Source organism: Arctopsyche grandis, chromosome 13 (assembly GCF_051622035.1).
Source record: "Arctopsyche grandis isolate Sample6627 chromosome 13, ASM5162203v2, whole genome shotgun sequence".
Lineage (NCBI taxonomy): Eukaryota > Metazoa > Arthropoda > Insecta > Trichoptera > Hydropsychidae > Arctopsyche > Arctopsyche grandis.
Window position 1 is genome coordinate 313,310 of NC_135367.1, and position 14,605 is coordinate 327,914.

Consider the following 14,605-nt stretch of genomic DNA (forward strand, 5'->3'; position numbering starts at 1 on the left):
TTCCCCCCGCCACCCCTTGCCCTCCAACAAGATTATCGTGATGGACCCTGTAATTACCCACTCCATTTTTTTTAGCATAATATTACATATAGGTACTATCATATTATGAACTATTAATTGTTTCTTAATTCTCTTAGTCTAATTGTTTGAATCATAGCCATATGCCATTAATTATTTTGATTTTATCAAAAACTTTATCGATACCAGCTATACCTACTACACGATACTATTTGCTCATATTTCCCGATAAAGTACTAAATGATTGGTAAGACCTGATGTTGACAGACAAACTTACGACTATATAAAGACGGTCCATGCAATTCACAAAAATCATTTGCTAAAGTTCTGTGTACTTACTTCAGCGTACTTACCTCAGATTACTAATAAAGGGTAAGTTTTTTTATTATCAATTTAAAACATTGCGTCATACAAGTGTGTATGTACATATTTATGTAGGTACATATATTTTTTCATTTTTAGTTAAATTATGTACAAGCTTTCAGTTTATATCGAGTACATTTAATCATGTAGATAATATATAAGATGTATGTACATATGTATGTATGGAACCGGTCTCCGTGACGAGCCGGAATGTTAAATTACCGAAAACGCAAATATCGGAAGGCAAAGATCGAAAATCGAAAGATCAAAAAAAAGGGTGCATGGTAAACGGTACATACTCACTTAATTTGCGCGAGCAGGATACAACAGGAACAAGAGGAACAAGCTTTTCCTCCCGTATTAATGTGCGCGCGCAGAATATGGGAGGAAAAGCCTGTTCCTCTTGTTCCTGTTGTATCCTGCTCGCGCAAATTAAGTGAGTATGTACCGTTTACCATGCACCCTTTTTTTGATCTTTCGATTTTCGATCTTTGCATTCCGATATTTGCGTTTTCGGTAAGTTAACATTCCGGCTCGTCACGTAGACCCGTATTGAAAACACCAAACATTGACAATTTTGTCCGACCTTCGCGTGAGCTATTTTGATTTTCAGTAATAAACAATATTCTGAAGCTGTCTTCTATGTTTACCACAGTCAAATGTACTGACGTAACTAATGACGCGATGACGTCTTGCAAAAAACAATTTCAAGAATTGTAATTTTAAATTTAATATTAAAACGTATTCAAATTTATTTTCTTGCGTTGCTCCCCACTGACGAGAATAAAAAAGATTCATCCCTAGGGCTAGGGTTTTTTGTCAATTGGTACGATAAAATTGAAAGGTGAATCATTTGAAATGACAGTGTAAATTATTATGTATAACTTATATGTGCGTATATTATATGTAATATTAAAAAAGTCACCTAAGATACCGAGAACTAAATATGTAGAATCACATGTTGGGTCAGTATCATTGTATGAATCTTTAGTATTCAAGTTCGGATTTTCTTTGGGTTAACAAAAACTTTCCAGTGCACATTTTATTGTACACTAGTTTTTTTACCCGGCTTCGCTCAGTATTTGTAATATAAACAGCGTAAACATGGCGAATCTAATAGTAAACATTCATTTGATTTTTTATTAAATTTATTTGAATCGAAAAAAAAAATCGACTCGTCATCATAGAAATTTTCTGTTTATTCTACTGCAATTAGTGTCCACCAATAGGTATGTACATACATGCATATAATACATACATACATACATAGATACGGGGTACATTTGCTACTTGCCTAATAATAATAATGATAAAAAAACATATTATTAAAAAAATATATATTATTTGATTATTTATATCTATGTATTGTGTACATAAGCGGTTCCCAACCTTTTTTTTATTGGTATCGTAATGTTCTACCGCTTGCTAGTACATTACGCTAAATTGTACCACCATATAAAAATAATTGTATTTCATAAAATTTCTTATTGTAAGTGTAATTATATAATATTTGCATGGTAAGGAATGTAAAAACGCAATGGATCTGTTTTGTTAGAAAAATAATAAACCAATAAAATTAAAAAAGTTATTTGCGGAATCACAATTTACATACATATTTATCTACTATTTCGTCATAGTTCTTTTATTAATAAATGGTTTTAATAAAAACACAAAATTACAATGTACATACATATATAATATATTTTCTTTTCTTAAGTCCTTACAAAATAAATTTAATGAGATTTTTGTGCTTGTTTCGAGGCACGATTTTTAAAATTCGGTTTAAATGGTGCGAGATACTCTCTTTAGTATCGAGTTGCATTCAATCTATTTATATACTAGCTGTATTACCCGACTTCGCTCAGTATTTATAATATAAACCACTTAAACATGACTAGTCTAATAGTAAACATTTTATTAAAAAAAAAAAAAAAAATTTAAAAATTTAAAAAAAAAATCAATTTTTTTTTGCCTTCTAGGGCTTCGCCCTCGGCGCCCCCCTGAGCCTTTGCCTTCTAGGGCTTCACCCCTCCACGCCCCCATGATCAGTTGCCATCTAGGGCTTCGCCCCCATGATCAGTTGCCTTTTAGGGCTTCGCCCCCCCGCGCCCCCATGATTAAATGCCGTCTAGGGCTTCGCCCCTCTTAGTTTATGCCTTTTAGGGCTTCGCCCCCATGATTAAATGCCGTCTAGGGCTTCGCCCCGCTTAGTTAATGCCTTTTAGGGCTTCGCCCCTCCGCGCCCCCATGATTAAATGCCATCTAGGGCTTCGCCCCATAAATCTGAGCCCCATAAGACTGCGCCCCCTTCGGGGCCCCATGAAGCTGCGCCCCCCTGTGCTCCCTTCGGGGCCCCATGCGGCTGCGCCCCATAAAACTGCGCCCCCTTTGGGGCCCCATGAGGCTGCGCACTCCTGCGCCCCCTTCGGGGCCCCTTGCGGCTGAGCTCCATAAGGCGGCGCCCCATTAGGCTGCGCCCCATAAGGCTGCGGCCCATAAGGCTGCGGCCCATAAGGCTGCGGCCCATAAGGCTGCGGCCCATAAGGCTGCGGCCCATAAGGCTGCGGCCCATAAGGCTGCGGCCCATAAGGCTGCGGCCCCTTCGGAGCCCCACGGGGCTGCGCCCCTTCTGGCGCCCCTGGTGGGGCCCCATGAAGCTACACCCCTTGCGCCCCCACGGGGCTGAATCCATTGAATCGAAAAAAAACAAATCGGCGCCTATGAATCGAAAAAAAAATAAACCGAATCACGTGTTCGATGACGTCACCGATCTACGGACGACGAACGAAGGATACATGCATATTAAGTCTCTTTCCAAATTATATATTAGACTAGCTGTATTACCCGGCTTCGCTCAGTGTTTATAATATAAACCGCTTAAACATGACTAAGCTAATTTAATTAAAAAAAAAAAAAATTAAAAAAAAATTTAAAAATTTAAAAAAAAAATAAAAAAAAAATAAAAAAAAAAATAAAAAAAAATCAAAAAATAAATAAAAAAAAAATCAAAAAAAAAATTTAAAAAAATCAAAAAAAAAAAAACAAAATTTTTTTTTGCCTTCTAGGGCTTCGCCCTCGGCGCCCCCCTGAGCCTTTGCCTTCTAGGGCTTCGCCCCTCCACGCCCCATGAGCAATTGCCGTTTAGGGCTTCGCCCCCATGATCAGTTGCCTTTTAGGGCTTCGCCCCTCCGCGCCCCCATGATTAAATGCCGTCTAGGGCTTCGCCCCCCTTAGTTAATGCCTTTTAGGGCTTCGCCCCCCGCGCCCCCAAGATTAATTGCCGTTTAGGGCTTCGCCCCCCTTAGTTAATGCCTTTTAGGGCTTCGCCCCTCCGCGCCCCCATGATTAAATGCCGTCCAAGGCTTCGCCCCCCTTAGTTAATGCCTTTTAGGGCTTCGCCCCCCGCGCCCCCAAGATTAATTGCCGTTTAGGGCTTCGCCCCCCTTAGTTAATGCCTTTTAGGGCTTCGCCCCTCCGCGCCCCCATGATTAAATGCCGTCTAAGGCTTCGCCCCCATGATCAGTTGCCTTTTAGGGCTTCGCCCCTCCACGCCCCCATGATTAATTGCCGTCTAGGGCTTCGCCCCCCTTAGTTAATGCCTATTAGGGCTTGCGCCCCATGAGGCTGGGCCCCCCGGGACCCCTTCGGGGCCCCACGGGGCTGCGCCCCTTGTGGCGCCCTCTTTTGAGCCCCATGGGGCTGCGCCCCATGAGGCAGGGCCCCCCGGGCCCCCTTCGGGGCCCCACGGGGCTGCGCCCCTTGTGGCGCCCCCTTTTGAGCCCCATGGGGCTGCGCCCCCTTTTGAGCCCCATGGGGCTGCGCCCCTTGTGGCAGGGCCCCCCGGGCCCCCTTCGGGGCCCCACGGGGCTGCGCCCCTTGTGGCGCCCCCTTTTGAGCCCCATGGGGCTGCGCCCCATGAGGCTGGGCCCCCCGGGCCCCCTTCGGGGCCCAACGGGGCTGCGCCCCTTGTGGCGCCCCCTTTTGAGCCCCATGGGGCTGCGCCCCATGAGGCTGGGCCCCCCGGGCCCCCTTCGGGGCCCAACGGGGCTGCGCCCCTTGTGGCGCCCCCTTTTGAGCCCCACGGGGCTGCGCCCCTTGTGGCGCCCCTGGCGGGGCCCCATGAAGCTACTCGCCTTGCGCCCCCGCGGGGGTGAATCCATTGAAACGAAAAAAACAAATCGGCGCCCATGGATCGAAAAAAAAAAATCGAATCACGTGTTCGATGACGTCACCGATCTACGGACGACGAAGACGACGACGACCAAGGATATTTACATATTTACATACATACAAAGTCTCTTTCCAAATTATAGATTAGACTAGCTGTATTACCCGGCTTCGCTCAGTGTTTATAATATAAACCGCTTAAACATGACTAAGCTAATTTAATTAAAAAAAAAAAAAAATTAAAAAAAAATTTTAAAATTAAAAAAAAAATAAAAAAAAAATAAAAAAAAATCAAAAAAATAAAAATAAAAAAAAAATAAAAAAAAAATTAAAAAAAAATTAAAAAAAAATTAAAAAAAAAAATTTTAAAAAATCAAAAAAAAAAATCAAAATTTTTTTTTGCCTTCTAGGGCTTCGCCCTCGGCGCCCCCCTGAGCCTTTGCCTTCTAGGGCTTCGCCCCTCCACGCCCCATGAGCAATTGCCGTTTAGGGCTTCGCCCCCATGATCAGTTGCCTTTTAGGGCTTCGCCCCTCCGCGCCCCCATGATTACTTGCCGTCTAGGGCTTCGCCCCCCTTAGTTAATGCCTTTTAGGGCTTCGCCCCTCCGCACCCCCATGATTAAATGCCGTCTAAGGCTTCGCCCCCATGATCAGTTGCCTTTTAGGGCTTCGCCCCTCCGCGCCCCCATGATTAATTGCCGTCTAGGGCTTCGCCCCCCTTAGTTAATGCCTATTAGGGCTTGCGCCCCATGAGGCTGGGCCCCCCGGGCCCCCTTCGGGGCCCCACGGGGCTGCGCCCCTTGTGGCGCCCCCTTTTGAGCCCCATGGGGCTGCGCCCCATGAGGCTGGGCCCCCCGGGCCCCCTTCGGGGCCCCACGGGGCTGCGCCCCTTGTGGCGCCCCCTTTTGAGCCCCATGGGGCTGCGCCCCATGAGGCTGGGCCCCCCGGGCCCCCTTCGGGGCCCCACGGGGCTGCGCCCCTTGTGGCGCCCCCTTTTGAGCCCCATGGGGCTGCGCCCCATGAGGCTGGGCCCCCTGGGCCCCCTTCGGGGCCCCACGGGGCTGCGCCCCTTGTGGCGCCCCCTTTTGAGCCTCATGGGGCTGCGCCCCATGAGGCTGGGCCCCCCGGGCCCCCTTCGGGGCCCCACGGGGCTGCGCCCCTTGTGGCGCCCCCTTTTGAGCCCCATGGGGCTGCGCCCCATGAGGCTGGGCCCCCCGCGCCCCCTTCGGGGCCCCACGGGGCTGCGCCCCTTGTGGCGCCCCCTTTTGAGCCCCATGGGGCTGCGCCCCATGAGGCTGGGCCCCCCGGGCCCCCTTCGGGGCCCCACGGGGCTGCGCCCCTTGTGGCGCCCCCTTTTGAGCCTCATGGGGCTGCGCCCCATGAGGCTGGGCCCCCCGGGCCCCCTTCGGGGCCCCACGGGGCTGCGCCCCTTGTGGCGCCCCCTTTTGAGCCCCATGGGGCTGCGCCCCATGAGGCTCGGCCCCCCGGGCCCCCTTCGGGGCCCCACGGGGCTGTGCCCCTGTTGGCGCCCCCTTTTGAGCCCCATGGGGCTGCGCCCCATGAGGCTGGGGCCCCACGGGGCTGTGCCCCTTGTGGCGCCCCCTTTTGAGCCCCATGGGGCTGCGCCCCATGAGGCTGGGCCTCCCGGGCCCCCTTCGGGGCCCCACGGGGCTGCGCCCCTTGTGGCGCCCCCTTTTGAGCCCCATGGGGCTGCGCCCCATGAGGCTGGGGCCCCACGGGGCTGCGCCCCCCGGGCCCCCTTCGGGGCTGCGCCCCTTGTGGCGCCCCTGGCGGGGCCCCATGAAGCTACTCGCCTTGCGCCCCCGCGGGGGTGAATCCATTGAAACGAAAAAAACAAATCGGCGCCCATGGATCGAAAAAAAAAAATCGAATCACGTGTTCGATGACGTCACCGATCTACGGACGACGAAGACGACGACGACCAAGGATATTTACATATTTACATACATACAAAGTCTCTTTCCAAATTATAGATTAGATTGTCTTTTATAAAACGGTATTAATTGCCGGATTTTCGATGATCGACTGTACATATTGACTTCAACTATGGTTAATTAAGATAATTTTTTATTAATTATATAAAAATTATTTCTATTTATGATTGTAAATTATTCATTCTTGTATGTCCGCCATTCCTGTTTTTTTTTTCACGTACCACCAAGTGGTGCACGTACCACAAGTTTGGAACCGCTGGTGTACATGAATAAACAATATAATGCATAAAACTATCGAAAAGAACCTTCATACATATAATATTTGTATGTATGTACGTACATATGTTTTATACTTCAACAGGATTATAATTAATCAAATGATATAAACATGTGTGTATGTATTGATATGTACATACATATTTTTTTTACATTTAGATTTGAATGTCATGATATGCATATGAATGTATTATTAGCGCCCATTTAAAGAGTTTCAATGTCAATATCATCATTTCATATATGTATAATATAATAAGGTGACCATTAGTACTGTTTTTAACAGTACAGTACTGGTTTTTTGATTATCTATCCTGGTAAGTCGTGAAATAAAACCAGTATGCTTTTTTTATCTAATAAATTAATTTAAATATACAAAGCCTTCTGCGAAAATGACGTCTCCTACAAAAATATTTTGCAAATATTGTTTTTGTTTACCAGGAACACCTGTATCTGCCGAATAACTTTTTTCTTCAATGAACAATATGTGGTCCAGTGATAAAACGCAATATTGGATGTAAAAACTTTGAAATGTTTGCTAATCGATAAGAATAATTTTAACCAGTTCTGTGTAGAATTTTATAAGAGCATTAAAAAAAATTATTCTTTATTTTAGTTTTTAATAATAGAATAGAATAGGTTTTCAATTTGAAAAAATGGTCACCTTATAATACAATGTATTATTTGTACCTACTTATGTATTAAACATACATACAAAAATATATAATAGTTAGCATTGTATCATGTCAAGTGCACTCAATTGATTTTGATTGTTGTATATTAAACATATTATAGATCCAATTCAGAATACAAAAGATAAGATATTGTTAAGTGTCCGATAACAGGATGCCTGAGAGTGTAAACGATAAAAAAAATGGCGAGAGTCAATCTCACCCGGCCAAGTATATAAAAAAAATGAGTGGCGAATTTGCCGACATTGGTCGACATCAACCAGACAAGATGGCTGACGCGAAATCTCTCAGCTCCCATCAAGTGTTCGAGCGGGAGGATAAATATGGCGCGCATAACTATCATCCACTTCCGGTTGCCATTTGCAGAGCTAAAGGTAAAGGTTTAAATTTTCCGCTTATCCCTGTACAATTACAATACAACTTATACTCGTATATACATATGTAATGTTATTACTAGAGGTCGGAATCTGAAGGGGCCGGAAACGTGCCGCCTATTGTTCCATTGTTGTAAATCCTATGTAAAAAAGGTTCGGCAAACCTTTAACAATGCATTTACAATCTTTGAACAATAAACAGCCCCTTCAGATTCCGGGCTCTAGTTATTACATGCGAATTTCAAGCGTCAATGACCGCTAACGTCAGATTCGACTATACGTTGTTCTATAATTAAAAAGATTTTCAGAGATTGTGTGTGTGTGTGTGTGTTTGTTTCTGTACGCGTGAACCGACCACTTGGAAAGTGCGATATATGTATGTATGTATAAACGAATTCCACCAAGCAACAGATGCACAATATGTATTTTGATTTCCAATAATTATGTATATCTGATGCATTTTAATTTATCTTAAATTATAAGCATTAATCTTGATTGATCATACATAAATCGAATAACCAAAATTTGATGACAAAACCATATTTTCAGGTGTCCACATGTGGGATGTAGAAGGCAAGCAGTACTACGACTTTCTGAGTGCCTATTCAGCAGTAAATCAAGGTCACTGTCATCCGAAAATCCTCGCGGCGCTAAGAGAACAAGCTGAAAAGTTGACTTTGACTTCCAGGTTTGCATTATAACATATATATTGCATTGTACATACAATGTACATATGTATGTACATACCTACCTACTCTAATTGCAAAAACCAAATTTTCAACCAATTCACGAATTATTAAAATGATATTTAAATATCCCTTTCAACTTGATGTTCGATGGTTTTCTTATTCATTCAATCCAATTTATAAATGAATCTATGATGATTATAAATTTTTATAGAAAAATAAAATTTAGGGGTGATAAATTTAATAGTAAGAAAGTGAACATTTAAGATCCCCCCCATTTAAGACCTTACAACATTAAACTTGCAAATATATATGCAAGCAATGTTGAAAGTGTTCTCGCACATGTGTATGTACATTTATTATATGTTTCCATCCCCCTCATAATCCGCACACAGAAATATTGTAAGGGCGGTTTCAGACTGGCGTATTTTTCTGCGCGTATACCGTCGTTTCGGCATACGCGCTTACACGCGCGCTACTTTTCGCGCTTCAAAAAACCGGACGCGCGTACACGCGCTTATTCCGGCGTTTTCGTTCGAACCGGTAGTGGTGATTTAGTATCAACATGGATAATACGAGCATATAAGCGCGTCTACGCTCGTACGAGTTGCGCGTATGGAAAACGACGCGTCTATACGCGCCTACATGCACTTCAAAAAACGAGATTATACGCGAGTATAAAACGCTAGTCTGAAACCGCCCTAATTTATAGTGCTCAAATGCACTATAAAACATCTCCAAGGTTTTATTACCAAATGTTGCGTATTCTTAATTTAAAGAATTATCTAACAATTATGGAGAGTGATGTTGTTTCATTTCGACCAACTCTTGAGAATAGAACGCGTGCTTAATGCATGTATTAATAATATGGTTCGATGATTACTAGTCAAATGTGAACCGGTTACAGGACAACCGGTCGCTCAAGATCGGTCACAAAAAAAATTGGTCACAAAAAAACTGGTCACCCAAAAATTAAAAATTGGTCGAATTTTTGGGTGTGACCAGTTTTAGTGTGACGGGTGATCTAGAGCGACCGGTTGTCCTGTGACTGGTTCACATATGACTAGTAGTCCGTTTACCTAATAATATGTATATGTACTATCAAGAATATTCCATTACCAATCATTCAAAACCAAATTGCTGGTAAACAAAATTTGTTTTATATTATAATCTGCAAAATTTAGCACATTTCGGAAAATTTCAATTTCGAACATGTTTGCCTGATTACATACATATATGCGTACAATATTCGTGTCAAGTATATAAAATATAGGGCATGTAGCTTAAATAAAACTTAGCAAAGTACATAAATAAATACTGTAATTAATCTAGTCAATTTGCTATCTACATACATATGTGTGTATTATTATACATATATAATTAGCGCATAAGCGCTATTAAAATTGATACGTGATTAATTATTACTCGGCGATTTCAGGGCTTTTTATTCCAATATTTTGGGACAATATGAAGAATATGCAACTAAGCTGTTCGGCTTTGACAAATTGCTTCCGATGAACACTGGAGTTGAAGGTGGAGAGACTGCTTGCAAACTCGCCAGAAAATGGGGATACATGGTCAAGAAAATTCCAGAAAATCAAGCTAAGGTATTTTTTTGTCGTGTTATTTGGACCTATTGAATTAAAAATTGACATATTATATAAATTGTTTTGGTTCATAGATTATATTTGCCGACGGAAATTTCTGGGGAAGAACATTATCAGCCATTTCTTCATCAAACGACCCATCTAGTTACAAAGATTTTGGTCCATTCATGCCTGGCTTTCAAAATGTGCCGTACAACAACACTGAAGCACTGGAGGTGACAAATAATAAAATTATCGATAAAGAAATATTAAGTCAGGTGAATTAATCAATTAATTAAAATCAATTCATAGGAAGCTGTTAAAGATCCAAACGTATGCGCATTCATGGTGGAGCCGATTCAGGGAGAAGCTGGAGTTGTCGTACCTGATGATGGCTATCTGAAACGAGTGAGAGAAATTTGCACAAAGAATAACGTTTTATGGATAGCCGACGAAGTACAAACTGGATTAGGTATTTTAGTATACTTACAATTTATAATAATAACAAAAAAAATTATTATTTAATGTATTTTTATTTTATGATGAATATAGCAAGAACAGGAAAATTATTAGCTGTTGATCATGAAGGAGTTCGGCCTGATATTTTGATTCTTGGAAAAGCATTGAGTGGTGGAGTGTTGCCGGTATTTTTAATTTATTTTTATTACTCATCGTATTTCCTTACAAATACATATGTATGACATTGTATATGCTTTTTGATAGGTATCTGCTGTTTTAGCAAGTGATGAAATAATGTTATGTATAAAGCCAGGTGAACATGGTTCAACATATGGTGGGAATCCTCTTGGATGCGCCGTAGCAATGGCAGCTTTGCAGGTTACAACCACGACAATAATTAATGCAATTATAAACACACACTTCAATTTGATTATTTAACCAGGTTCTTGTTGACGAAAACTTGGCTGATAATGCAGAAAAATTGGGGGCAATAATGAGAAGCGAGTTGCAAAAAGTTCCTTCCAGTTTAATAGTCAAAGTTAGAGGAAAGGGTCTACTCAATGCAATTGTAATAAATCCAGGTAAAAATAAGTGTTCAACACATAAATTCATACGTATGTACATATTTATGTTTTATTTCAATAATCTTTTAGGAATTGACGCGTGGCAAGTTTGTCTAGCGTTAAAGGAGCGGGGACTCTTGGCCAAGCCGACGCATGGAGACATCATTAGATTAGCACCGCCACTTTGCATCACTGAGCCACAAATATTGGAAAGTTGTAAAATCATAAGAGAAACACTCGAGACCTTTGTCAAAAAATAAAATCAATGTATTTAAGTCTATAAAAACACACACACACACACACACACACGTGTTTTCCAATTTCTGTATCGAGTGGATTAAATACATAAATATGTAGTTCTAAAAAATCACATATTAACGCAATATATAATGTTTGATGAATAAACATGAGCCTGTGTATTCAATAGTTTTATTTCAATAAATATGTATACAAAATATGTAGCAGAAAAATATTTTAATTACAGGATTTATTATATAAAATTACTTAATGTACCCTGCCAAGAGCCACTTAAAAAGTCATTAAAATTCTACCGATTGAAGTGAGTTCTATCGGAATTTCCCAGAAAATACACAATTTTCACGTACACAAAATTTAGTGACACTGGCCCTATCTATTACAGATACAAGTATTCACATACATATATGTATGTATAACTTCACACCTCAATGTTATCAAATAATTATAGTAAAATAATTTAATGGCACAAAGTAAAATACATTTGTATAAAAAGTTGAGCAGACGTAAAGAGCACTAAGTAGTAAGGAACTTTTAATTTAAGACTACATACATATGTATGTATGTATGTATGTACATAGTAAGTCAAAGTTAAATGTATCACAAAGTATTTGATAAATGCGTTCATATAAAATCTTCACAATAATATCAATGTGGATTCATTTAGTTTTATTTGGTTACAAATCGATAATCGTAAAAAGTTAAGCAGTAACTTGGTACAGTATGGGTTCCGGCTGTGATGGTAAAGGAGCGAGTTGGCGACTCTTTTGTATGTTGTGTTTTTTTTTACGATGCACATATAAACCAGATGGATACCCAAATCTGAAAAAAAGAGCAATATTATATGTAGTAATCAAAGGTAAAGTTACATATGTACATACACGAATTTTAATTTGCATTACCTTTGATTACATATATCACAAACATAATCCTTAGTTTTCGAATGAATGGCGCGATGGGCGACGAGTGAAGATCTATGGGCGAATTTTCTACCACATTCTATGCATTCGAAAGCACGTTCACCACTATGCGTACGACTGTGACGTCTTAATGAATCCTAAATGTTTTACATTTATATATTATAGTAAAATACATAAATAACAATTTGATAATTAAAGAGAAACAAAGAAACAGAATTAGGAAACATTATTCCTATTGATGTTAATAATCTGTTTTATCATTTTAAAACTATTTATGTATGTACATGTATTATCCTCGATCGAAATCAATACAAACCTTACTAACGAATGTCTTTGGACAGTCGGGACATTCAAAGTCTTTTTGTCCAGCGTGAATTTTCATATGCAACTTCATATTAGACCTTCCGGTGAACTTCTTGGGACAAAGAGGGCACGAGAATGGCTGCTCACCCGTATGTCTTCTGGCATGATCGCGCATATCTGACTTGGTGTAAAAAAGTTTATTGCAGTCCTACGCGAAAAATTAACAAATTAAATACTGAACACACACATAAAAGTATCGAAGTAAATTTTTAAAGTGACCAACGGGACAAGGATGACGTTTGTCCCCAGTGTGAATTTTACGATGGGAGCGCAGGTTGGTGAGGGCTCGAAACGAACGGCCGCAAGTCGTACAAGAAAATGGCATCTCTCCGGTGTGAAGGCGTCGGTGCGCCATTAGCGTGTCTTTAGTGCTGAGGACTTTGCCACAAACGTCGCACATGAAATTTTTGTCACCCGTGTGTTGTTTTTTATGCATACGATAAGCTCCGTCGTGGGCAAAACTAAAAAATGTACATACATATTTAAGTTCAATATAAAAAATTTACTTAAAAAAAACCAATCTCCGGATAAGATTATGTGGAAGGATTCGAACGTTTTTCCACATGTTTCACATTTGTATGGCTTTTCTCCGGTGTGACGACGAAAGTGTGGAACTAAATCATATTTTACTTTCACACAATGACCGCACGTATCGCAGATGTATTTTCCCTGAAATTATTCGTAGTTAGAATATAGAAATCAGTTTGTACCGCAAAACAGAAAATATATATATATATATTTTTCTGAAAAACCTTTGGTTTCGGGTTGCGCTTTTTCTTTACAGGAAGAGTACTGAAATCTGGGCCGTAATAAAGTTCCTGTGAGTTAAAAGAGAATGGAGCAAGTTGAAAAAAATTAGCAATCGTTTCGAAACGCATATTTTAATTTTAATAATACAACAGTCGATAAATAACCTCTATACTCTTTTCGGGTCGATTGGAAAGATCGTATTCGAAAACTCCGAGATCGAATCCATCGCATTCGATATTTTTCTTTCCGTTTTCCAATTCCATGGCGTTTTCATTGTTCGATTCCTTTTCAAATTTTAGTTTAGTCTTGTTCAATTTCTTCAATTTTTTCGATAGCTTTTCGGCTCGGGTTTTTTTTTTCTTTACACTTCCTTCGGTTTTGTCGCGCCTTTTGACTTTTTTTATCTTGACTTCTTCGACGAGCGTTTTAGGTTCTGTCTGCGAGACTTTCGACGGCAAATATTCGTCGCAAGAATCTTTAGCGTCGAAAGCATCACAAGCGTCAGGAGAATCGACACATTCGTCTGGATAAGTGCACAGTTCAGTTTTTATATCTGAAAATCGAAATGAGATAGATGTGAAAAAAGAATAATTTTGTTTTTTTTTTTTGATAGTACATAGTTGTTATAATCGACGTTCGATATTACCAGTCGATTTTTGTCGGAGATTCGCGTCACTCTGTAAGCACTGCTGTCGAAATTGAAAAGCGTCGTTGAGGCGAGCGGTGCAGCCGGCGCAGATATCTTCGGGAAAGCCTCGTCGGAATTCAACCTACAAATGAATAGACGAGTGAGAATAGTGGTAGTGGTGGGTGAGTAGTAGTGGTAGTGGTAGTAGTAGTACTTCGAGTCCGGTGCACGATCTCAGCATGTGTTGGAGTTGGAGAGCGTCGGGGCCGCGAAACAGCGAGACGGGGTTGGAGGGTGAGGGGGAGGGGGAGGGGGTGGCGATGGCGACGGCGTCGTGGTTGTCGTCGACCACCACGACGATGTCGTCTCCTCCGCAGTACTTCAGACAGCAGCGGCAGCGGCAGCGGCACTTCGACTTCGACACCGACTCCGACATCACTCATCGCCCAAACTGACAACTGACAACTGACAACTGACAGCCGCTTGTTGTTGTTGTTTTGCGAACGTCACCCGAACAGATCGTTTCACCGCCATGCCATGTCATGCCATGCCC

General features: G+C 41.5%; 2 protein-coding genes across 3 annotated transcripts; one reads left to right on the forward strand and one right to left on the reverse strand.

Moving 5' to 3' along the window:
• The first annotated feature begins 207 nt into the window (after window positions 1-207).
• Window positions 208-12,048, forward strand: Oat (Ornithine aminotransferase precursor). Of its 2 annotated transcripts, none has more exons than XM_077444608.1 (10): window positions 208-390; window positions 7,572-7,842; window positions 8,392-8,530; window positions 9,967-10,135; window positions 10,210-10,350; window positions 10,427-10,586; window positions 10,667-10,758; window positions 10,838-10,951; window positions 11,016-11,154; window positions 11,227-12,048. In XM_077444608.1, exons 2-10 carry the CDS (start codon window positions 7,623-7,625, stop codon window positions 11,394-11,396), a joined length of 1,344 nt encoding a protein of 447 aa, XP_077300734.1. In that variant the 5' UTR covers window positions 208-390; window positions 7,572-7,622; the 3' UTR covers window positions 11,397-12,048. The 2 variants fall into 2 exon arrangements, with proteins under 2 accessions (XP_077300734.1, XP_077300733.1); XM_077444607.1 differs by having other exon boundaries at window positions 332-390; window positions 7,572-7,848; window positions 11,227-12,040.
• On the reverse strand, window positions 11,379-14,592 carry LOC143921355 (uncharacterized). The gene is made up of 9 exons (XM_077444606.1): window positions 14,267-14,592; window positions 14,071-14,194; window positions 13,589-13,977; window positions 13,427-13,492; window positions 13,228-13,343; window positions 12,898-13,135; window positions 12,628-12,822; window positions 12,294-12,448; window positions 11,379-12,213 (listed from the first exon to the last, which is right to left on the reverse strand). The coding sequence occupies exons 1-9, from the start codon at window positions 14,486-14,488 to the stop codon at window positions 12,093-12,095; spliced, it is 1,626 nt and encodes a 541-aa protein (XP_077300732.1). The 5' UTR covers window positions 14,489-14,592; the 3' UTR covers window positions 11,379-12,092.
• Window positions 14,593-14,605: the final 13 nt, after the last annotated feature.